The sequence below is a fragment of the Barbatula barbatula genome (genome assembly GCF_947034865.1).
Source record: "Barbatula barbatula genome assembly, chromosome: 14".
Lineage (NCBI taxonomy): Eukaryota > Metazoa > Chordata > Actinopteri > Cypriniformes > Nemacheilidae > Barbatula > Barbatula barbatula.
In genome coordinates this window covers 4,851,843-4,879,065 of record NC_136777.1, presented here as the reverse complement: position 1 = coordinate 4,879,065, position 27,223 = coordinate 4,851,843, and the positions used below count along the sequence as shown (strand labels likewise).

Sequence of the window (27,223 nt, the reverse complement as noted above, 5' to 3'; positions counted from 1 at the left end):
AGTTTTTGCACACAGTCTTTTAAAGTAAATCTTAAATTGTTTTTACATTGCGCATTATTTATGTACAATGTTTTATAGGGTTAAAAATACAGTATGAAAGTATTTTGAGTCTGTTTCTTCTAACCAAGGAATGTATACTTTACAACCAAATATTAAGTATAACATAAAACATATTGTTTTACCTTTGTGATATTCTGCTAGCAGAACAGGTTGAACGAAAAAAATTATAAATTCCAGTTACACTTAAATTAAGTGCAAGTCTTTGTTATAAATGTATAATATTTATCTTAAGAGTGATTTTAGGTCAGTTAAGGCGAAGTGCTTGAGTGCTACTGAAGTCATTCATGCATTTTACATAAATGTTACACAACAAACCCATCTCTCTCAGTGTTTGTCATGCTACGTCTTGCCGAAAAGCTGAATGCGCAGTACTGAGAATATCTACTTTTTCAAGGCAATGAACAGTCCTGTACACAATAAAAATAAGCATTCTGTGAGAATAAACAGATCGGCATGCAGTTAACTGCATAATATACAAGCATTTAAATAAGTCGATTGTACAGACGTCATCAGTGTTTCACATTTTCGGCAAGCCAGAACCCAGCTGGACGTGCAAAGTATGTACAACCACACAGGTTGAAGATGTTTTTTTTTAATATGTCATCTGAAAATTCCTGCCTGAATTCAAGTGTGCAAAATATCTAAAACTGCACCTATGTAGCAGCAGATGTCACTGGGTTCTGACAACCCCAGAAACCATCCAGTACAGATGTTCAGCTGTAAGTTTCCAACCGTAGGAGATACAGAGCTCCAGAAACCAACCCAAGCAATCCTACAGAGGTTCCACTATAAGCTTTAAGCATTCCAAATTGGGATGCTCTAGAAACACCCCGGTAATGCTAAAAAAGATTCATCTTGAATGAACCTGGAAGTCTTTCTACCTCTACGGTGAACCCATATCTTTTTCAGAGTCAGGTGTACAGGCTGTGGATAATGGATCGCTGGTCTGTGCTTTGAGATTGGGTCTGTGTGATTTTGAGGTTGGTTCTTGACTAGACGGGACCTTTGACTGTTCTAAAAGCAACCTGAGAATCTGTCCAACCCTCTCCTCCAAAACTGCCATCCTCCCGTTCAAAGCCTGAATTTCGGAACGTAGCTCAAGCCTTGCCTCCTGCAGAGAGGCTTGGAAGGCTATCTCGCTACTGGGAAAGAAATCACAAGCGGGTCCTTCTCTGCCAACCTCAGGTACGGGACTCTGGGGTTCCGAAACTCGATCAAGTCTCTGGTCGCTGTAGGTCAGGCCGCTATCCCAAGACTCTGTTTTGTGTAGAGAATTCTTTCTGGATTCCCCTACTTCCTCAACATTTTCTATCTGAACTTTGACATCTGGTGACAGGCGTTCCATGGACACGGCTTTAGCGGTATTGTTCAGTCCCCCTTTCCTTTCCTCCTCTGGCGGTGAACCCGGAGTGCCCATGTTGTTTTTTAGTCTCATCCAGCCACGGGTGGTTCCTGCGGGTTTGGCCCGTGTAGTGTTATTCACCTTCAACCTGTTCGCGACCTGGTCGCCGGCGGGTTTGAGTTCCATGATGTCGTGATTGTTCTGCTTGATGGAGTCTCCCGGTTTTGGGTAGGCCAGACAGTTCTGAATGGGTGTAATCTGGGAGATGGTGACCACGCTGCTTGTGGAGCCGTTCTGAACCGCGTGCAGTGAGTTTTGCATGAGAGGGCCATGAGGTTTATGAATTGGTGTGCGTGTAGACTGCAGGGCACTGTGAGCGTGCAAATGTCGGTTCTTTTCCAGGTCAAGCTGGGTTGAAGCCCCCTGGTTACGGAGCTCTTTCTGCTGTTTAAACTTCTGGAAAAGTTTTCGGACAGGGTGGTCCACAGGTATGGTGAGAACCTCATTCTTTGAGCGCTGCCTCTCCTCTTCCTCCTTCTTCACGTCGCTGATTTTACGGAAAACAAACTGGATATGGAGACAGAAAATAGCATCATCAGGCATGAAGCAAGATATACAATATTGGACTTTTTGGCAATGTTCCTATAGGTGAATACTTGAAGACTTTCTAAGTGAGAAGCTATATTCATAAAAGCAAAATGTATTCAATCAATAGTATGAATATTCAAAATAATAAAGTCAAATATATGTAAAACTTACAATTTTAACTAATGAACCACTTTACTGTAAAAATGCAGCTTTCTGCATCAACAGAAATTTGTGTTTTGTGGAGAAGGACACAAGCATTAAAATATAGATGTATCTTACTCCTTTGAAGTTGCACTAAAGTTTCCATTTTGTGCCTTGTCATGGTCTTCCCACAGACCGGACCACGTGTGTTTAAAGATTCGATGGTAAATTTTAAATTATATCGATGGTTTTTTATTTGTTATTTTCAAATAACAACCACTCAAAACTAATAACACCCTGTAACCCAGATGCTTCAAATCATTTTGAGAGGGGCAGATTAATATTACACAAAAATGAATTATAAATATGTCTTTTAATAACATATATGACATTATATTAACAAATTATTAAACATGATTAATCCATTCGCATCGGGTCCTGATCACACTGTCAGGGCTTATTTCTGCGATAATAACTGGCTACCTGTACATTTTCCCTTACATAACATAATGTCTGTATGCTGTGCATAATAATTTTGTATTTATAAAAACATATGATTATACTTACGTATATATAACTTAAATAAATACATGCTCAAATTTCCTAATATGTATACATTTATGTGTATGTGTATGTTTATGTGTTAATAAATACTAAATGTACATGCACAGTACACAGACATATATGATGTAAGTTGCCATAATGATATTGCTATCCTCCAAAGCTCATGTAGATTCTTCAGCAATTTCTACTTCTGTGTTTTACACCCAGCACACAGGCTTAAAACACAATGAGGGTGTGTCAATACTGACAGACTTTTCATTTTTGGGTGAGTTCTTCCTTTAAGAACATGCATTGGGTGCATTTTTCAACTATTACACCTAACCACAAAACAATGATGGCTTTTTTCAGACATTCTGGTTCACAGAAAAAAAGTCTGGCATTCTCTTTTGCTTCCTTACTGTCAGCAATACAAGTCTAAACTCCGCAGGTCTCCATTTGAACATTAGAACACTTTATGTCCTATTACAGTCGAGATCACACACACAACACACACGCACGCACACACGCACGCACGCACGCACACGCACAGAGACAGAGTTCCCTTTGATACAGGAATGAGTACTGCGTTCCTGGCCGTGCTTACAAGCTGCATGGTCGTCGCTTTAGTTGAAGTAACCTGAGGACACTGTGGAGATGTGTCTGCTTATATAGCCATAAGCCCTGCACCCTTTGTCGGGCCCCATCGCCATAGGTCTGTTCAGCTTTGTTGCCATTGATTTAAACTTTTACTTTTCACAAACCAATGGCGGTGCAGTTTCACTGCGTTATTAGAAAAAGCTTCAGTCATCTGAGAAAAAGGAGTTTTCCCATAGCGTCCTGGTACACAGTACTCATTCCCATATCTCAGGGAACCAAGGTTTCATTAAGTAACCGAGTACATTTTCCAAGCTTGGAGATTTTCACACAAGACAAATGATTTAATGAGTTCCAGTAATGAAGGGAACTGTTGGCATTTGCATGCTTTTTAATAACCGGGCGATACAATCTCATTAGAACTCGTTGCTTCTGACCTCCTTCATGCCAATAACTGCTTGCACTCCTCTGCAAAGAGCATAAAGTAATTGAGGTAAAGGAAAATCTCACAGAAAAGTAAAGCTTTTTTGTCATTTCAGAGCCTTGTTCACCTTCATTAAATGAAAAAAGAATAACCACCTTTTCTTTTCCATGCCATTTTGGAACTACATGAGGGTGAGCAAATAATGACAACATTTTCGATCCTCATAAAGGCGTATGACTGGATTTTCCTCTAACCTGCAAAAACTAATAATAGATGACGCTTAATGATATAATCACAAATTCACTTTCTGTTTTACTCTCTCTGACTGTTCCACTGACCTGCATCACTTCCTGCGCTTTGACCTTAAAATTCAGACAAAAATCTCTGTAATGATTTTATTAGTGAACATAACCCCTGCAAATTAGAGGGCTGAGTGCATGTAAGAGATTGGGAGAGAGAGAGAGAGAGAGGCATGACCCGAAAAAACAAGTCAAAATATGAAAACCAATTAATGTTATGAGTCAAATGGAAATGCTACCAGTGAAAACTATAGCAGATAAATGAATTAAAGCATCTGTCAGTGAGTTTACAAAGTCATGTTCATCAGAATATGAGATAAAGAGCATTATGGTAGTCTTATCATAAACCCCCTTGCTCAGAGGACACTATGCTAATTGTAAATATGCATATTTAGATTTGTGAGATGCATATGGTAAATGAATGTAAATGCAAATTGCCTGAAGGAATTGTTTATAAACGTTGAGTGCATATAACGGTATTATCTTGAAATATATGTAGATTCAAAATGGTAACTATTCATTCATGCGTTCACAAATAAGTATGTATAAATATGATAGGGCTCACCACCAAGACGACAATTGAAACTTCTACATTTCTAGTTGTTTGTAAAAACAAAAGCAAATATTGAGGTAAATAATTCAGATCATGAGTCATGAATTAAAGCTCAGGGATCACAAATATTAACAAATGTATACCTCCTAAAAATTGTCATACCACAGAAAACATGATCTTTGCCTTATAACACAAAAAAATGAAGAAGCCATCTAAAGTCAGATTAAAACACTAAATAATGACGTCCGGCATCAAAGATAACCACACAGACCTCCATAACCTCATGAAACTCCAGCCTCTGACTGGGTCTTCAGAGCCATTTATATATTGTTCACGGATCTGGGGCAATGATACGCTAAGATTCATTCTGAATAGATCGACTCACGTTTCCCTTAAAGATTTTGAGCATTTCAAACGAGAGACAACCGACGGTGACCCGACTGCCTGTCCCTGGAGAAATCTCCCACAATGCACATCACAGCAATGCATCTCAATTTCATGCTGTTTCTTCGAGTGTTAAAGCACTCGGCGGTCGTCCTCTCTTTATTGTAAAGGCTATTTTAAAATTCCACTTCTGATCTGAGGAGCACAGGTGATATGATGTGACCTACACTTAATATATAATTGCCCAGAGGAAGAGGAAAAACCTTCTTGAATATGTTCTGGTCGATAAAACAGCCGTCATGAGGCTGAGAAAAGGTTTAGGGTCACTGAGGCAATCAAGATATTCGTGCCACAGCAACTTATCCAAAATGTGATGAGATTTCAAATGCACTGACCCTTTCACATTATTCATGTCAGTATTGATAAAACCTTGAAAGATTTTTATGTTGCATGATTTTCATGATGCTTTTCGTCCCAGACTATATCATGAATGCACGTTCAAACAGTTGGTTTATCATAAAAAGCTAGAAATGGCTATACTAAACAATAATGACGTAAAAATAAAATGTGTCAAATCATTATTGTTTTTGCAAGTATGTAGTCCATGACCAATCATCTGTACAGGTTTAGCGATGCAGGTATTTGTGAAGGTCAAATCTATAGTGGTCGGGAAGTGCAAACAAAACAACATAATGCTTAACTAATTCTAAAATCTGAAAACAATCAAGAATCTAAAGTACAAATCTGAAAAAGCAATATCAAATATAAAAGCATAATACAAACCATAATACACAACAAAAATTCCAGAAACAAAATAAGCCAAAAAACACAATAACAAATCAGATTGATTCAGATCAGAACTGGAAAAGGTATTTTGTTGGAAGGGGATAGTTACTGCTGGTTGGATGAACTTCCTGTCAATCAAGATATACAGGAAGTCCTCACTAACATTTTATATCATGCCAACCAATTTATTATAAATGGGCAAATTATGTTTTTTTTATTTAATGCTTCTTGTGTCTGTAAGGATTATGTATTGGGGCTAGAAATTACCATTAGTTTTATACACCCGCCTAAGGGATTATTAGGAACACCTGTTCAATTTCTCATTAATGCAATTATCTAATCAACCAATCACATGGCAGTTGCTTCAATGCATTTAGGGGTGTGGTCCTGGTCAAGACAATCTACTGAACTCCAAACTGAATGTCAGAATGGGAAAGAAAGGTGATTTAAGCAATTTTGAGCGTGGGATGGTTGTTGGTGCCAGACGGGCCGGTCTTCACAATCTGCTCAGTTACTGCAATTTTCACGCACAACCATTTAGGGTTCTTTCTTACAAAGAATGGTGTGAAAAGGGAAAAACATACAGTATGCGGCAGTCCTGTGGGCGAAAATGCCTTTCCTGATGCTAGAGGTCAGAGGAGAATGGGCCGACTGATTTAAGCTGATAGAAGAGCAACTTTGACTGAAATATCCACTCGTTACAACCGAGGTATGCAGCAAAGCATTTGTGAAGCCCCAACACGCACAACCTTGAGGCGGAGGGGCTACAACAGCAGAAGACACCACCGGGTACCACTCATCTCCACTACAAATAGAAAAAAGAGGCTACAATTTGCACGAGCTCACCAAAATTGGACAGTTGAAGACTGGAAAAATGTTGCCTGGTCTGATGAGTCTCGATTTCTGTTGAGACATTGAGATGGTAGTCAGAATTTGGCGTAAACAGAATGAGAACATGTATCCATCATGCCATGTTACCACTGTGCAGGCTGGTGGTGGTGGTGTAATGGTGTGGGGGATGTTTTCTTTGTACACTTAATGCCCCTTAGTGCCAATTGGGCATCATTTAAATGCCACAGCCTTCCTGAGCATTGTTTCTGACTATGTCCATCACTTTATGTCACAAAGCTCGAATCATTTCAAATTGGTTTCTTGAACCTGAAAATGAGTTTACTGTACTAAAATGGCCCCCACAGTCACCAGATCTCAACCCAATAGAGCATCTTTGGGACGTGGTGGAACGGGAGCTTCGTGCCCTGGATGTGCATCCCACAAATCTCCATCAACTGCAAGATGCTATCCTATCAATATGGGCCAACATTTCTAAAGAATGCTTTCAGCACCTTGTTGAATCAATGCCACGTAGAATTATGGCAGTTCTGAAGGCGAAAGGGGGTCAAACACATAATAAGTATGGTGTTCCTAATAATCTTTTAGGTGAGTGTATAACAGTAATGAACGTAATGACCTCACTTATACAGTAAAACAAGTATGATGTGTTTGAATGCAAATTGTCTGTTTGTGCACATTATTAACAGTTTCTTAGGCATGTCTGTTTGTGATGCAGTGAGGTTTCAGTGACTTAAAAGTGACACAGAAGCCTATAAGCATCACAACTGCACGACATATTTTAGACGTGTGCACACACACACAGTCACACACACGCACAAACTGCCATCTCTCCGTGGGGAATTGTCTTCTCTTAGACGGGAGGTAATTGGCTCTTATGCATCCAGGACATTTACTGCTGAGAGAATCACTGACAAATGCTGCAGACCCTCTTACTGTCACATTACAGTGTTGAGGAGACCAGGTGTACACACACACACACACCAAATTAAATACTAATAAAAAATGCAACCCTATCTGAATTGAAAAGTCCTCAACTAGGTGAAGATATCAAATTAATTCCCTGACAACTCCAGCAGATATAGCTCACACAACAGCCGACACATTTACATTTGCCACATCTCTCCAAGTTGCTCACGCAGCCTGATGCCAGCGAATAAAAAAAGGCACAGCATCTTCTTCAGAGTATTCTGCAAGCACCCAGGAGAGAAGCCATTATTCCAAAAAACGAAATTGGCAGAGGAGTCTCCTCTTCTGGCCTGAGGTCCTATGTGTGTGGGAGGTCTCTGTGTGTATCCATGATTAGATAAGTCTGATCTCATTCTCAATAATAGCTCTTGGGGACCACCTGCCTGAAAGGAATGAATAAAAGCATTTCATCTTCATGCCATTGTTTTATTTTTGTAATCTAATAAACTTTCTAATGATTTTTTAAATATTTTTCATTTAACGCCTAAGGTTTTGTGTGTATCGCGATACTCCCCTGAGGTTCTGCTCTACAGAGAATAACCCTAAAAACATCATTAATTAGTTCGCTAAACAGAGCAAATGGAGATGAGATGGAGAGAGAGAGAAAAATCAAGATGTCACGTCAGGATTCAAGAAATGTCCCACCATGCTGTGCTATACTCTGAATTCTATTTCTAAAAAAGTTCCTTCATAATAAAATATGAAAGCTGCAATATACTGGAGCGGAACTAAAAGTCAGTGTGCTTTCTAAGATGCATCGTCTCTTGCCACATTTTCTTCACCCATCCCTTCAAATGCAGCATCTCATTTTCTTATTTTTGTCTTACAGCCCAGCTCTGCTGGTGCCCCCACTGTACCATAACCAAACCCTTCTCCCCTCACACACTCGCACGCATGCTCTGTGAGTGAATCTCAGTGGGTGATAAGGTGACACATTAGGGATGTGTAGGTAATCCAGCCTGTCACCTGCAGTCACACACTCACACACATGCGCGCACACACATCTAATGCAGCAACGCGCGGAACGCACCAACCGAAACAATACTAATTCAGTCACAGTGAGAGGGATGAGATTGGAGCTTCTGTTCAATTTCTTGCTTAAGGAAAATTATTCTAAACCTGTCCAAATCTCTCTGCAAAAGACGACACTCGACCGCTGCTGGAAAATAACACTCCATTACCAGATTCCTGCACGGTGTCCGCCACAGTAACTGCAGTCATTCCTACAATAAAACCAGAGTAAATGGAGTAAATAAATCTCAAAAGAAAGAAGTTGACAACTAGGTTTTTGTCACAGCATACATGACAAAAGCGTATGAAGAACAATTGTCTGTCTTTACCTAGAACGGTTACTGTAGTTTCGTGTGTATGCAAACCCCATCTGAACTGAGAAAGTTTGGACGTTAGCCATCGGTTAGTCCCACACATTTTCATTCTAGGTCACATAATTTATACAAAAGCCTTCTGGTAGAAATGTGTGCGTGTGTGAATAAAGAATGCGTCGGCCTGGTGGCCCACAAGCTTTCTGAAAGATTTTGGCTGATTAACCAGAAAGCAATAAGTGCACATAAACTTCAATATCTGACAATAAATATACTGTGCCTTTCACACTATGATTTTATACACCGCAGCAGGGCAAAACTTTCAGTGAAACTCCCTCATGTCATGTCAACCTTCCCTCTCACTTCCAGTCCGCATTAGATGCTTGAATTTTTCATTCTCTTGAAAGCCCAGACTCTCCCAAAAGAGGAAAACTCTTAGATGGAAAACAACAAGACTGTTCTTACGTTTGACAGACAGAGTCACTGCCTCTCATATTATGTAAACATAGATTGAACAACTAGAAGACTCAACCTAGGAATTAACTTTAGTGTACTGTATTGTGTTATGGTGATCATGTAGGTTAGTTTAGGTTTGGTTTGTTCCTACTATGGTAGTCAATGGTGGCCAAGAACTATTTGGTTACAAGCATTCTTCCAAATACCTTCCTCTGTGTCCATCAAAAACAAATACATTTATACAGATTTGGAACAATTTAAGGGTGAGTAAATGAAGACAGAGTTTTCATTTTTGGGTGATACGTGAAAAAAAACACAAAGCTTTTCAAAAGCTTTCTTTGTTTGACCATAAACTAAGCAACACTTTGTGTAAGTGTCAGTAAGATGTGTGAAATGCTGAACTCAAAAGTAAGTAAGTGTGAAATAAAGAGTGTGTTTGTGAGAGCAGTAATTGTTCAGACAGAGAAAGAAAAGATTTGATTCTATGAGATCCAGTCAAACTAACGCTTAAAGAAACAGGAGACAGGACATCTAGAAAGAAAATAAAGAGAAATAAAAACGATTACAGATGAGAGACTCAGCTCAGATAATAATGAGGTCTCAGCTCCAGGACCTCTAAATAACTGAATGTTTTTGTCATTTCCTCAAGGGTTTCCCCTTTCTTCACTCTACTGAACCCAATTCTACCAAAAATCCTGCTGATGGCCATGACGCATCTTTATTCTGTACTGTGTCCAATAAGATTAGGGCAATTGTGGCTTATAACCAATCAGAGTTTAGAGCTTAAAGGGACGGTTAACCCAAAAATTAAAATAATTTACTCATTACTTTTTCAGTTTTTTATTGATACAATTGAACTATTCTTTAATGTGCACTTAGAACTCTAATTTCTGTAAATACATTTAAAGGTCCAGTGTGTGATTTTTTTGGAGGATCTATAGACAGAAATGCAATATAATATACATAACTATGTCATCGGAGGTGTATAAAGATCTTTCAAAATGAAGCGTTATGTTTTTGTTACCTTAAAATTAGCCCATACACCGCAGGTCCCCTTACGTGGAATACACAAATGTTGTTTCTAGCCGTAAACTGACAAACTGCTCTACAGAGTTTCGTAAATACGTTATCACCTTCAGCCAAGAAGCAAAAACATGACATCTTACGCCTGTGTCACACGAAAGGTAAGGCTGGAGTGATCCGTTGGTTGCAATCCACAACATCAGGACTAGATGCGGCAAAAAATCTCCACATTGCTCCTTTAAATATAAAAACAATCCTGATCTCTTTTACACGGGATACTGTCCGAAAACATCGCACTCTAGAATAAACATTGAGACTCTTCTGTTTGTGAATAATAGTGTTTATAGTTTGAAATGTTTGTTTATGAATAAGTAACAAGTGACAAACCCCAGCACACACATTAAGATCCACAACACAGGAGAGGTGTGCGAAGTGTTAGCAATTACGCTCTCACCCTTTTTCGCAGGTTGCAGGTAAGAATGAGGTTTCGAGAGAAAGAGTAAGCAAACGCTGTGTAGAATTCCAGCACCTTCAGCAGGGCTTCTCGCTTTATAATGTGAAGATCGCAGTATGTCAGCGCTCGTACGTTAGCACATGCGTGGGCCAGAGTTGTCTCCTTCCAAAACACATCACCAAACACGTCCCCTTTACCTAAAAGAGAAAGACGAAAATCCTCAGAAATGAAGCAACAAAAATATAAAAACGATATTTTAGCAAGAATATGACTCAGTGTGACACTGGAGTGCTTTTAATTAATGTCACTCAAATGTATCATCTCACAGCAGGCCAGAGCTGAGGAATGATCAAATCTGACATTTCCATTTATATTTAACAGTTGGCAGGCAGTCGGAGAACTCTTTTACTGTATTGCGTTGTATAACACGCTATTTAGCCCTTTAAAAAATTTATTCTATTATAATTTATTCAAAGGATAAATGTACAACCTACTGAAAATGATTAAATAATCTGCCGACTTCTTAAAATGACATTGTATAAATACACCAAAGACTTCTAAATATGATCCATGGATTATACCCTTTATGAACAGTTTTGTAAGATTGAACAGTTTTTTGTAATAAATCAAATTTAAGACGCTATGTGCTAAAAAAGAACCTCTGAAAATTAATTCTATACTTTATTGATTCTGACATGAATGAATATCCAACATGCTCCATTTAATAAAAATTAAAAATTATCTGCCAACCTCTCAAAATGACATTTATATGATTCAAAGACATCTAAGTGTTCTAAAACTGATCTGTATAAATAATTCTTATGGATAGTTTTACGGTATTAGAGTATCGGTTTCGTTCAGAGCCTTTTACCTCGCGTAGCTCAAAAAGACAAAAAAAAACATAAATAATTTTCATTCTTTGTAAACTATTTCCTTAAATTCCCAGCCCAAAAATCTACAACACAATACATCTATAAAATATGATTTAAAGTACATTTTTGAGAACTTAAAGCTTGAACTCTCTCATCCTTCTTGATTTATCCCTCATTTTTTCCAAGCGAAAGACTCCAAAACAACTCAAGAGACTATGGAAGCAACATTATGACTGCATTACTGTCAAACAAAACAAGAAAAATGCAGCCTTTATCACATTCACAGAGGAGTGCAGTTAGCATCACTCGCTTCGAGATGCTGTAGATCAATGGCACAATAATCTCTCCAATCACATTCCAAAGAAACCTGGCGCCGGGAACTCAAAATAGACCTTTAACCTTGAAGTGGCACAGCCCAGCCGAACACACAGCTTTCATAAGAACAACAGACATGCGTCTGTGCAAACCACGGGACAGGCGCAGTTAGATATAGAGTTTTGTTGCTGAGTTCAGCATAAACTAATGGAAGAGATCTTGGCCGCCGCAGGTGCTTATACTGCCAATTAAAGACTTATTTCAAGTAGCAAAACAATTTTAATTGACTGCGCATGCCAGACCAATTACACCCAAGGTAGCAGCTGCTGCGAGTGCATGCACACATGCGGTCTAATTAACCTTTAAAAACTGAAAAAATCCACCCAAAATTTCAGTTCTTTACAACGCAAATCTTTGACGTATCAGCTATAGACGGTTTCAAAGTGACAACATAAACGAACGTTACTGCGCATGCACGCATTTGGGGGCTGCAGTTAAGTACAGATTCACAAACAATAGAGAGATGCTTGTAGATTTCTGAGAGCCTCTTTGTTTGCCCTTTCAAAGGACGAGGCAACTAAAAACAAATGGTTACATTTTATGTACAATACTGTTCCAGAAAAGTACAGTCCGAATATTCAAGTATGTGCCGCGCATTTCATGGATGATTGCCTCACGAATCTGGAAGACATGTTGTTGTTTCTTTGTGTGATCTGCAAAGGCAAACACGTGCGCAGTAATTATGTTCCAACTAGAGGCAAAAAATGTCGTGTTTATAATGGGGTTTATTGTCTTTGTTGAATCGAGACATGGCGTAACACTGGTTGATCTTGAAGGGCCAAAGCCCCTGCAGTATTTATTATGTTACCATTCCCTGTTGTAATGCAAGCTTGTTTCTCTCACACAAACTCTGTATATTGTATATGGTTGTTTGTTTATGGTCAATTACTCTTAACCAATCCTTTACATCCTGCTCGAGTCACGCTGGCAAAGTTGTATCGGCTTGATCTTCATTTTCCGGATCAGATTCAGGCTCGAATTGATAAGGAAGGATCGATGCCATTTTATCACCTGTCAGTAGTTTTGGAACCTGATGTTCCGAATAAGGTAAGAGGCGCTATGTTTCCGTGCAGTATTCGACCAATCACTACACACTGGTAAACCGGCCAATCATAACACACCTCGCTTTTCAGAGTGATGTGCTTTGTAAAACATCAGCTCGGTGCAAAGAGAAGATACAAACATGCCGGTATGTGGAAAATACAGCGTTTTTAAACCTTAAATCGTGTATACACATTGTATTACATCTAAAGCAAACAATAATATTCGTTTTAGCCGTGTCGAATGACCCCTTTAAATGCGACCAAACTACAGGACCCATTCAGCAAATTGTTTATTTAATACAATTATTATACACTAAAATAATAATATAAATTATTATTAACATGTGTCTAATAATATAACTATTTTTTATTTAATTCTAGTAAAACCTGGGGTTGACTGAAAAAATTGATGGGGATCAGGCGTGTCCGAAGCCCCGGAAGTAACTGTGGAAACGCGACTGGTCCTGGCACGCAATAGCTGGCTTGATAGTGGAAAGGCGGCTAATATTAACCATGTATAACCTATACACAAAAACATTTAAATTGCATTAATACAAAACTGCACAAAATCTACTTTAATGCTTTTCTTAATCGAAAAGATAATCTTTTTATCACATAGAATATTATGGTAAAAAGGTGTGACATGGTCAGGCTGTTTATTTTGATTCACACGTACATTGTGTCTCAGATTCGTCTGCAGAGACTTTGTTATAGGTCTTTAGAGAGTATGACAACAGTTGTAGTACCCTGAAGAGATTTAGAGCAGAGCTAACTAAACATAATCGCCAAGGAGTCACTGGTTTTTTTGGCACTCTGTTGCCGTGACAGCAGATTAACTCATACCTTCAGGAACTATATTGTTTTAAAATGGACAGAATATTACAGAGGCAACAACATAAACAAACGTTATGTGGCCCAAACCTAACTTTTGGTAGACATCAGTAAAGAATTAATGACTGTTGATGAGTCTTAATTTAATTGAACATAGAATAAATATGAATATAATTATTATTAATATAAATTGTTATATTATAACTAAAAAAACAGACCCGAAGTTGACTTCGGGCCAGTTGCATGCGTCCGATGAAACCATCTATATGCTGCTGTCTAGAAGCTTGAATGTAGGGCAATAAAGGATCACGTCCGAACACAATTTTGAACATTGACAACAACATCGTTCAGGCGAAATGTGAGCCATATGGATAGATGCGACTAATGACTTCATTCCTGTTCATTAATCGCCTGCAGAGCTGCTCTGCTCCACACCTCACTAACTCGGCTCTCCAGGAGCCCATCTTGGTCTGCCCAGACACCTACATTCCTCCTGGGCATAGTGGGTCCACTGTTGGTCCAGGCCTCCTGCTGAGTTGGAGAAGAGACAAGGCTCGTACTTAGCGACCATTAGAGATTAATGACTGATGACACCGCATGGTTCCGTCCCTATGACGACTCGTGGATAGCCACCGTAGTGCTTTGAAAGGGAGGGGTCAAGTGAGCTCACCCGGTATTTAGACTCACCCAGTATAGCAATGACCTCATCGTCCTGTATGACCTCCAGTGACCCTGACACCACAAAACAGAGCAGATCCACACTTTCTCCCCCATGGAAGATGAGGTCACCAGGGGCGGAGTGTATGGTCTGGAACTCCACGGCCAATGAACGTAAACATCCATCACTGGCCAATCGGAATGCAGGGTGCTCGTTGAACACATTTCTGTTCAGGTGCACGCAGATGTCGGCCCGCATGTCCTTAGGGCAGATGGAGAGGACCTGTGCACAGTTGGACAGGTGAGTTTCTAATATAGCGTTAGCCAATAGTAACTAACTAATTCATTGAAAAATTATTTAATCATTTTCTATCCTCATCTCATGTCCTTAAAATACACGTTTTACTTTTTGTTCCACAAAACACACATTCTCTTCTTCAAGAATTAGAAGTCTCATAAACAACGTTACCTCTCATTTAAAATAGATTACTAAATTAATATACAGATTTGGAACACATATTCAACTTTTAAAACTTGCAACTTACATGCGACTTTTATCTCAGTCTCACCTTCTCTGTGTCAATGCCTTTAGACATGGACCAGGTGGAGACTATGTAGTCCATCACTCTCTCGCTGAGACCTTTAGGCACCTGGTAGAGCTTGAGGAAATCTCGCACATTATTCAGCATCTCATGGTAACGGTTGGTGTTTGCGTACATCTGTTGGAATATCGTCGTCACGTTACCGAAGATGGTGGCGTATAGAAGAGCTACAGGACAGAAAAAATACAAACTGATCAGTTCAGATGTACATGTGAAGGTCCCGAGGATAGATTTAATGGCACTTTGTGTTGCCAATAATTAATGACACAAGTAACAGCTTAATAAAATTTAAACACTAAAACAAATCTAATAATCAATCAGTTATGATACTGTATAATCAATTATTTTTTAAGACTGAAAATCACAACAATTATCCTTTTAAACATTTCATATCCATCAAAAAGCAATAATTCAATGCAACCAGTACAGGGACAAAGAATAATTGTTGTGTTTCTTTCAATATTCCAAAATAAATAGGTACATTTAATTACTTTGTTAATCTCCATATGAATACTCAACTTTACAAGTGACCGTTTGGGAAAACAATGACATGGGACAACCAAGACAACCATTTGGAAAATAATAAGTTAGATAACTAACCCCTCCCATAGAAGTATCTCTCTTACATACTAATCTAAACAAAGTCAGTTTTATTCAGAAATAACAACAGCATCTGCATTTAGACATATATAGATTAGTTAGGATAGTTGTAATCCGTAAAATCTCTCTATGATCTATAAATACAAGCACAATGTAAACTTCTGCTCCCTTATTTACTGCCTTTCTCGTGTTACCACGGTACCTACGCTCCTCGTTTCTATGGCAACCTTCCCTAAAATAGATTTCCAAATACTTCCACTCACAACCAATAAGGCGAGAGCCAAGACGAAAAGGAAGTGGATGGAAGTCAAATTTAATTACTAAAATGATGGAAAGCCAAAATCTGTACAATAAAAATGACAGTGATCATAGACAGATGAGTGAATAACAGCAAAATGGAAAGAAGTCAGCGAACAAAAAGGGAAAGATAGAGAGAAAACAACAGGATTGAGGAAGAAAGCGTGTGATCGACAGACCTACTTTAAAAAGATTTTTCTTGATATCGGCGGTCACTTACATGTCCTCATATTAAAGGCATAGTTCACCCTAAAATGAAAATTCGGTCATCATTTATTCACCCTCTTGTCATTTCAAACCTGTAGGCTGTCTTCTGCAAACCACAAAAGAAGATATTTTGAAGAATGTTGGTAACCAAACATCGACGAAACTCATTCACTTCTACTGTATGGACAAAAAAACAATGCAAGTCAATAGGGATCGCTGTTGTTTGGTGTCCAACATTCTTCTAAATATCTTCTTTTGCGTTTTGCAGTCGAAGGAAAGTCATACAGGTTTGAAATGACAAGACGTTGAGTAAATGATGACAGAATTTTCATTTTTGGATGAAGTGTCCTTTTAACTGGTCAAGGTAACCAGACAAAGGACTGTGAGAATACATTTTTGAGTTCTGAAAGTTACAGTATATTTTCGTAGGACAATGATCTCTTATCTCACAAGATCAAGAAAAATTTGATGCGTCACAATGTGACCCCCTTTAAAATTTAATCGTGCCATGAGGGATCACCAGTTACATCTGACGTATTTGGGGCAAATGAATCCAGATTCAACGCCGCCAAGTAAGATTTTATGGGTTTCATCCAAGTTTTATCTAACTTCAATGAAGACAAAGTAAGAGATTGGGATCTTTAGCGAAATAAGCACACAAAAGGGAAAAAGTCCTGACAAGCATCTGCGGATGAGAACAATGCTTTCGGATAATTACAGAGAAGGTGGGACATTGCGTACAAGCTTCATCAAAGAAAATGCAGAACTACTAACAAACATACTGTCACCATTAATTGAGTTCTGATTCTGTTACTGTTAGTGTGTGATCATCTGCCCCAAACAAGCTAAAAGGGCCTAAGGACATCATACGCAGATCTACAGAGCACCGTGAAATGTGCTGGGCTTCAAGGTTGTGACATCCAGTTTGCTACAGAGAACCCAACAACAAATAAATGTATATGTTTAATATATGCGTCCCATATTCAAGGCCTCTGTGGATACCCTGTAAAAATGTTTTTGTGTTACTTTAACTTAATAAGTTAATTTGAAAAAAGTTGCAAATTTTTAAGTTATTAAATTATCACATTTAAATAGCATTTTCTGAATCTTTTGCTTGATGATTTGATGTTTACAGACATGTGTCACAGGGGCATTTTATGGTGAGAAGTCATTTCTTATTTATGTGATGCAATAAAACGTGTATAATTGACAGCGAATTAAAGTCGTGTGTTTCATACGCCTTCATTCGGTCAATTGTAGACTTTTCGCTGTGTAGCTTGACTTCTATAAACCCTGTACAGATCATTATTAGCGTACTACAGGCACTTGAAGCAGAGCGAGTACGCTTTATCAAAAAGCTTTATTAATATTCATTATCAAATGCGCAGCTAATGGAAAGACCCTTGGCGGTCACTGGCCCCGGGCCCCTTTGAAGTCATAATCCGGCCCTGGTAACATTCATAATAGTTCATATTACAAACCCTCATAAATACTCTCATGAAAATTAAATATAGCTATTTATGTTCTATAAATTGCCATTCCTTCTCCATTTGTTCAGAAATCCTACAAAGTATGTTGTGTGTTTTAAACAATGTTTTCTATAGACTGACATTTTATGTCTAGACTCTATGAACAGGGTTTTAGGAAAATATAGGCTATAATGTTTATATATATATATATATATATATATATATATATATATATATATATATATATATATTGTTTTAACTGCAAATGTCACATCCATAATGTTTGAATTGCCCAAATTTACTCTAAAATCTCAGCATTGTGGCATGGAGTGTGATGGTTACTCGATCATCAGTCACTGCCAAGAATTGATTGTAAATACAATTACATAAAATAAATGATTATTGAGATTATCAAATTAGAAATAAAAATTAATGTTTTGTATAAATTAAAAATATTCTAAATGACACAATAGCCAAGATTTTAACCCTACAGATTTATCCAGCAGGGTTTTAGAGCTGGACAACACCGGTCCTCCACCTCTCTCTCTCTCTCTCATTCCTAGTTTACTGGCTCGTGGTATGACTCTCTCTCTCTTTCAATCTCTCTTTATTACTGTCTCAGAGCTCTGTCTTCAGGTGTTGCTTTAGAGACAAATCACTGCTGTCTGGAGAACAGAGGCCAGACAAGATAGATAATTGAGCCACATTTTCTCAGAGGAAAGACATAAAAATATAACTATAGGTACATGTCTCACATCCAGTTACGTACAACGCATAAGAGACAACAGCTCAACCTCATGTCTCTATGATTCTTATTGCTGAAATGTACCAGTTCTCTCACTTCAGTGTCTCGAGTCAAGAGCCTGCATGTCTCCATAACACTGCAGTTCTGAGACACGCAAGTAAGTCCAAGGAGCCTCAAAACATATTGATGTATTCGACTACTAACCTGAAACAATCTTGAACAAAGTAATTACATCATAATGCTGAACACTTACATCCCACCATCATCATGGCCACAGAAAAGATCTTCTCTCCATCTGTAGTTGGCGCGATGTTTCCAAATCCGATGGTGGTCAAGCTCGTCATGGTGAAATAAAGTGATGTTATGTATAGAGAGTCTTTCCCAGGCCCACCTTCCCATTTGCCAGTCCCACTTGCATTGTAGCGGTATGGAGAGCCTATGCTGGTGGCTAGTTGGTAGAGCCAGCTGTCAGTTTTAATGGTGTTGGTTTGTTCGTCGATGACCTCATAATCACCAATACTGTACCATATACATGCAAGCCAGTGGGCTACTAGTCCAAACACACAGACCAGTAATACGAGCACAGCTGCGCCGTACTCAAGATAGTGGTCCAGTTTGCGTGCAACGCGACCCAAGCGAAGCAGCCGTACCACCTTCAGAGAACTGAACAAGCTGCTGATGCCCTGAAAAAAGCAAAGCGTGAAAAAAGAAAGTTACGATAAAAACACATCAAATCAAGCCGAATTTCTGAAGCTTGACAGGTGTGTATAGCCTATACATTCTTACATGTAAGAAAGATTGTCATGTAGCTTTGAAACATTTATCATGGACAGTCAATCAATGACTGCTTTTCCAGTTTTGTTATTGGTAGTTTTATTCATTTATACCAGATGAAATTACAAAGTCCCAGAATGCATCTATGTCTATACAATCTAATCTACACTCAAATTTAAAAAGCATCTATACACTGACATTCAAGCGCACAAAGCGAAAATCAATTTGAAATCTGTATGGTTAAATGATTCTTTCATTTTCATTATTCACAATCGTTAATCACAAACAGCAGTTAGCTATTTTATACGATTTGGCACACTGTTGACATTGGATTTTTATTTTCTGTTTCATTAGGAAGCATTGAGCGCTATTAAATTTCACCTCTCTAAACTTACTGTTTACAATCATTATTACACCCATTAAACTCCTAAAAACCCTTCTATGTTTGGATCAGGTGGGTTAAGCCCAGACGACAGAATTTGTTTTTTAAAACGGTTGGACATTTAAAGCACTTTGCAGGAGAGCGAACACAGTTTTTTTGCCCAAAATGATTTGACAAATTTATTTAAAACAGCTTTAAAAACCTTTGAACATTTGAAGTCAGGCAGCACTATAGCTCTTCAACTGCATAAAAAGACATTTACTCTGCATTCGGCATGACCAGTGTGACCCACTAAAGCATCATTTTGTAGTCTAAAATCTGTTCTAGATATGACATTACTAACAGCTGTGGGAGCAAGACTAAATTATGTATGGATGACTATTACTGCAGACTTTATTGTTCGGTGACACACTTTATTGTTTGGCATGGGACAAATCTGTTGCCCCTACAGTGCCCCGCCCACAAACAATGATGTCATCTATAAACAATTTTGGCAAGGTGGGGTGTTTTTTGGTAGATCTAGCCTTCCAAAGCATTAATCTTAGTTATTTTCAACATTTACCAATAAATGCTATTCTTTATGAAATGTTGTATCTGTTAAAGGAACAGGTAGCCCAAAAACTTTACTCACCCTCAAGTTGTTCCAAATGGGTTCTTGTCCACCATTGACTACCATAGTAGGAAATATTTATTTATAAATGTCTTTGTTCTGTTCAATACAAAAGAATAATATTTTAAGAAACAAACAGTTCTGGGGCACTTTTGACTGCCATTGTAATTTTTCCTACTACGGTAGTCAAGGGTGGCCAAGAACTATCTGGTCACAAGCATTTTTCCAAATCTTCATCAGAACAAAGAAATCTATACAGAATTGAAACAACTCGAGGGTGAGTAAATAATGACAGATTGCGGTGACCTGTTTCCTTAACATGCATGTTATTTGTATTAATTAAAAAGAACAAAGGTATATAAATGCAGCACAACATATTGCTTGTTGTTAGTTTATGTTGTTAGATAATAACTTTATTGTCAAGTAAAATTAAAAATACTTTACAGGTAGACCAAAACTGTAAAGACAACGCAAACTTTAAAAAAATAACAACATCCTAGCTAACATCCTTTTACAGCCACAGAAATATATTGATTTAAGCAAAAAATAGCTGCCATTTTAGATAAGTTTAGACACATTAATGGACATTCGATCTTTAGGAACACAACATGAAGGACGAGCAAAAGAGGAAAAATTTTGATTCATGTCAGCTGGCGACAACTTTAATTACAAAGAGTGAGGGTAATATGAAAGTGATATCTGCCAAGCGACACCAACCCAACCTTACAACAGCAAGAACATGCAGCAATGCCAAAGTGTCATTCTATTCTTAATTACAACCGAAAAATATGATATCGTCCCTTAAAAATATTTCAGCAAAACTCATTAAAAATTGTATTCACTTTCGTGGAGTAAGAAACCAAAATGGAAATTAAAATAGGTGCTATGTGATGTTTTTGGAAAGTTTCCTGATAGAAACTTTTGGAGTTTTTAAAATCATGATCTCATCCACAAAACTCTAAGCCTTTATTAAAGAAAGGTCATGCTGGAGACAGAAAAACAGCTGGAAATAATCAAAGGTCTGACCATTTCTCTTTCTCATCGTTACTCACCTCATCCACATTTTCGAAGGCGTTGATGATGTCATAGGGCAAACATGACAGTAAGTCTATAACAAACCAGGTTTTCAGATAGTTCATCCTGATCAGCTTTGGATCCGAGATCACCTCCCCTCCTGGACCGACAAACGTGGTGTGGAAGTTGAGCACGATGTCCACGAGGAAGATGACGTCCACGACGCTGTCTAGAACCAGCCAGGTGATGTTATTCTGTTTGGTCTTGAAGGAGACATTATAAGGAACCATGATTGCGGTGTAGAAGGTCAGAATGAGAATGACCCAGTCCCAGGTGGTCTTGAAGGTACAGTAGTGTAAGATGATGTGGGGAGGGGTCTTAGGGGCTTCCTGCTTGTACTGAGGAAGGATATCAGAGCCAAGCTGAAGTACCTGAGAGGAACAAACAAGACAAAGTGGGAAAATGTCAATATAATCAATCCAATAAAAAACATTTTGTATTGTTACAGCTTTACAGTAATTACATATGAATACAAACAGTAGTGACAGCAGAAGAATTGGAGTATATTATGGAATATGCCGCATGTAAAATAAATGGTATTATTGCAAATGTTTCAATAAGATGTAAATTAACTGTGAAAATTATTGAATCAGTTTCAAAATAGAAAGATGACTGATGTAACACATTTTAGTGGTTAATATCAATAAAAACAGTAAATAATGGGTAATAAATAAAAATGTACTATTGTGTATATAGATGTACTAAAATGTGCCAATTTTCTAACATTCTATTTATTTACATTTTAATTATTCATGGCACTCAGCCTTCAAGTACTCTTCATTATGTAAACATTGCTTCAAGTTATTATTCAAATCAACAGTCAGCAATAAAAACAAAAGAACAAAGAGACTAATTATGAGCAATAACACAAACAAGAACAAAAGAACAAAATCAAAAATTGGCAAATATTGCTTGCTTAAGCTTTTCAAGTATTAGATTAAAATAAAATAAAACCACTTCAAATACTGCATAAAACATAAATGCATTAATACAATTCATTCGCCTTACAGATTCAATTTTCATCAGGGCTATCATGTTCATGTCTCAGTACAGTGGTTTTATTAAAGCTACTAATGTACCAAAAAGAGTTAATTGTCTTAAGTTTGTTCGGTGTGAAAGTAAATAGCCCACCAAATGAGTTCAGATTGCCACATTATGTTAACATGCAATTAACCCCTGGTGAAAACAACCTGTCCTTTTTATTTTTTAAATCACATTACATACTAAAATGCGAAACATTGAAATCCTAAAATACAGATTAAAACTGAAGGAGGGAGAAAAGAGATGGAGAGACAAAGAATTGAAACACAGTCCCCTCAGCAAAGTGTGTTTGTTTGAAATATTCATTATTGCTCTTGCTAATTTCCGCTCTTCCCTGGATAACACAAAGTTAGGGTTTACATTATTCATGTTTGCATGAGGAAAACATGAGGTTTACTCAGAGATTTAGCAGGATGTCCTCTGATAGAGAGATTGAAGAACAGAATGATGAAAGCGAGAAAGAGGAGAAGATGATGAAGGAGGGAGGGAGAGAGAGATCTCATGAGACACAGAACTTCAGGGGCTAAAACATTATCAGCTAGATTTTCATTTCCTGAAGGAAATAAAAGTAATTGAAGTCAGCAAAAAAAGTGTTAAAGTTTTATGTAAGTTGAGCTTGTTGGATTTCCTGTGCTGTTCATAAAGTCTACAAATAGTTAGCACAGCCAAAGCTGAACTTTTACAGCGAGAGTTTGGGCTTAACTCACTTCGGAGGTTTAATATAGTACTTGGGTTTACATTTAACAGAATGTCGCCTTGCGAGCTCTGTAATCAACTTATAGATCAGACAACAAACAGTGATAAAGCAGAAAATACTGAATGTTCTCCCATCAAAAACTCATTAGAGAGCCACAGATTTACCAACAAGACTGTGTAAGTATCAGTGACAATAAATAACATACTATCAAAAATAAGTATACAGTGTTACACACACTTTTTCTCTCTGTGTTAATTATTAACATCAGCTTCTGTCATTCCAGACTGAGACCATCCCGCTGCAGACTTCTCCTCTCCAAAAGCTGTGCGTGAGATTTCATTACAACAGTGACCTGTGTGTGTGTGTGTGTGTTGGTTTGTCTGTTATTATATTACAAGTTTGCCCTCCGTGAGATGAAGTTTTGTATAACCTTGTACTGTGAACTCAAGGATGAAAGCAAACGCTGTGTGTGTGTGCTCACCTCTGCGAGTCTGGACTGTTTGTGCGAGCTGACGTCGGCCCTGCTCATGGGCGCAAGCTGCTGAATGTTGCTCTTGCTGTTTGTCAAAGCCCGAGTCAAACGGGCAAACTTGGTCCAGCCTACATAACAAAAACAAATATGCACATTAAAACATTAAATACAAAACAAACTATCAATCTAGCGAGTGATAATGTGTTGCCTGTGACTTAGCAAAGTGCTTCATGATGAATCAAGGTGTAAAAACATTTGGTTCCACTGTGCCATAGAAATGATACGATCAAATACATTATAACAAACACTCAAATATCTGCATGCTCTTCTTCTCTGGCATTGCAGCGTATAATTACAATAATACTTTATAATTGTAATAATTATATTTCTAAGACTGTTTAAGTTTTCTAGCAGTTTTGTTTTAGTGTTACAGTAAAAAACGTTTAAAATAAATTTAAGAATAACAATAAGTACCATGATGACGTGTTAAAAACTCACTCCTGGTGCTCTCGTCTTCAATTGGCTGTTTGAAGACGGTGATGTCCTTAAATGTACACAGGAACAGAACCACTTTGTCATTCTCATTACGGATAGGTGCGATCTGCATGTAGAACCAGACTGGAGTCCCTGTGGAGGTCAGAGGTCAAAGGTCAAGAGTAGCATCAGCACCAGCACAGGTTATTTGTGAGGTCACTGTATAATCAAACTTTAGTTCTTGTAGAGCATCTTGCGCGGAATTTTGGAAATCATTCTTGTTTCAAATGTTAAAGAACTGTTACACAGTGTAGTTTAATATTTAGAGTAAACATTTAAATCTTTAATTCTGTGTTTCGGTGTTTCGTTGAATAACTCTATCTGACTTTCACCAATATAAGACACCTTACAGATGTATGTGTCTCTGTGCGGGTGTGTGTGTGCTCCTCATCTTACTTACTGTTCTTTTTGTACAGCAGCACTTCAAAGCAGTTTGATTCATAGTTGTCAAAGGCTTGTCTCACCTTTTCTATGGTCTTCTTGTCTGTGAGCTCTCCATACATAAAACTGGAGAGAGAGATCAGTCAGACATACTTTAATCTCTTCTTTTCTAACCAAAGCATTCACAGTTTAAAAGGAATTTTTATGGTGTATGTTGTTATAATAATTATGCCTCCATAAATTCAATACAATTTACATAAACCCCAAACTCAGAATTCATGAACGTCATATCATACCAATGCCTGGAAGATGCTCGGATTATCAACATACACTGCTTGTCAAAAGAGCTGATGTTGTCATAAATCAAACAAAGATTAAAAGATTACAGAAATGTTTTGAAATTCAGATCCTTTTGGGATTTTGTAACCATGATGGAAAGTGTAACCAATTAAAGGATCTAATCTGACTGTTTGTGTAACACTTAGCTAAGGAAGTTGATTTCTTTACAGAATGACAAAAACTTGAGCGTTTAAACCTTAAAGCATTCTTTAATTTGATGTTGTCAGAATGGCATGAACAGGTGTTCTCCTGTTGTCATGGTTCTCGAGTGGTGAGACAAGGACAGAGGACCCAGGTGCAGACAGCGGGTAAGGGGTTAACATATATTTAATAAATAATAAAACAAAGGCCCACGTGGGGGTTACATAACAAAACATGACATGACATGGGACCAATAACAAGACAGGAATAAAACTACCTACACTTAAACAAGACTAAAATAAACTATAAACATGAACATCAAAACTACACTAAACTAGACTAACAAGACACAGGAACTCACCACACAAACCAGCACAAGACAGAAGACACAAGGGCATTAAATAAGGGAGAAAATCAAGAGGGGAAAAGGTGAAGGGCATTAATCAATAACGAGGGTAACGAGAGGATGGGAACAAAGACGAGACTGGAGAGAGAGAGTATGGAAGGCCATAAGAACAATAATTGTCTCTCTCCACATTTAACATGAGGTTCTGTCATGATCCTGCCCCTAAACCAAGACAAACATGACATGATGCGGCAGAATCATGACACCTGTGACATTATATCTGTAGCTCAGCACTTTATCAGAGTCACTTACTGAAATTAAGGATTCAATGCATTACACCATAATGCTGCCAGAATATGGCCTGACCCATTACAAACTTTTAAGCTAATTAAAGAGAATTTAGAATTTCAGCACTGAACTCTTTTACATGATAAACATTCAATGCAGTCACAGTACTACACACATCAGGATTTTAATTGTTAAATGCATGTGAGGGCCTGAAAGACACTGGGATGAGATTTCTGATCCTTCCCCTATCTAACAATCATTACATTGTTATTGATAGACATAAGTTACACATACACTTATGAACAAATATATTTATTAAATATTTGTCCAAACATTTGAGTTACCAGAATAGTTTGGCTGTACGTGTTCCTACTTTGCCATTTTTGCCCCCTAAATAAAGAATGTCGCACCAGCATACACAAAACGTTAACTTGCTATTTATGGGTGCACACTCCCGTGTGTTTATCTAATTGTCTGCTTTTGAGACTTGACTGATGTAAACCCCAAATGTTATGACATCATCTTAGTTTTGCCTCAGTGGGTCTATATAGAAGCTCAACAAATAACTTGAAGACTGAAAGATCAAAATCAGAATTCTTCAATAAAGCATGAGCAGTGTTTAACTTCATATAGTCAGATTTCTCACCTGCAGGTGCTGCTTTTCTGCATGACCTCGGCTCTGTGGTATCCAGACAGCTTACAGAAGCCGTCATTACTGTAAACTACGGGCCAGTCCACAATCTGAGCGTTCCCAAGCAAGAAACTGGTCTCTGAAGATTCATAGAAGAATGGATTATGAATGCATCTCATATTTATTTGAAAGACAAACTTATTAGTAATATTACATTCAACTTGTCTTACATACTATAATTATCAAATAAGGGGTGTTTTAATGCAGTAACATAAAATTTAACTAGACTGCATTACTGTAAGAAATAGGAGAGACTGCTCCCTCAGCTGGTTGTGAACGCAAGGGCCCGAAATTTCAACAATTCTACCAAATCATGAGATCGACTTCACGCCAGTTCTGATAGGACGGGTTTTCTATGTGCAATGTGAGCTAAATGAACTATAATTTAAAATACAAACAGAATTGAATATAGCAATTGTTATATGTCCATTACGCCGTATTTCGCATTAAAATACATCTATTTCTTTAGGAGCTGTAAAAATCTATTAAACTGTCGAGAACGCAAATGGGTATAACATATACGCTCATACAAATAATATATGACTTATGGTTTTAAGAAACTGCATCTGCAGTGGGGAAGTTTGACTTTTACAAATGTAGGGTCTTAATAAATCTAGTTTTTCGTTCGTCAACATGCATATTAAAATGTCATTTATTCTTCATCCAAAAAATAACAGAAACAGTAAATGAATAAAAAACTCGAGGGAATCATCTCAAACATATAAAGCATAAAAGGGCAAAACGTGCAATTAAAAACTACAATGGTGAGTCCTCGAATGATTTTATTGTATTAAATTATGATTTTTGTAAACACAGTATTTGCGTAAATGCGCAGCGCTCGAGCACTCTCACGACTACCTGACACCATATGTAAAACCATAAGCGGGTTTCTCACCACTTGAACGGCGGACGATGTTCTCCAGAAAAGTGTTTTGCGGTGCCACAAGCCCTCTCTTTCCCCCGGGCAT

General features: G+C 37.8%; 1 protein-coding gene across 1 annotated transcript; it reads right to left on the bottom strand.

Moving 5' to 3' along the window:
• On the bottom strand, positions 1-27,223 carry kcnh5b (potassium voltage-gated channel, subfamily H (eag-related), member 5b; the record flags this gene model as incomplete). Its single annotated transcript, XM_079473760.1, has 11 exons — positions 1-1,969; positions 10,788-10,984; positions 14,596-14,848; positions 15,135-15,334; positions 18,739-19,168; positions 21,304-21,696; positions 23,545-23,663; positions 24,034-24,162; positions 24,470-24,576; positions 26,211-26,334; positions 27,151-27,223. 11 exons carry the CDS (start codon positions 27,221-27,223, stop codon positions 944-946), a joined length of 3,051 nt encoding a protein of 1,016 aa, XP_079329886.1. The 3' UTR covers positions 1-943.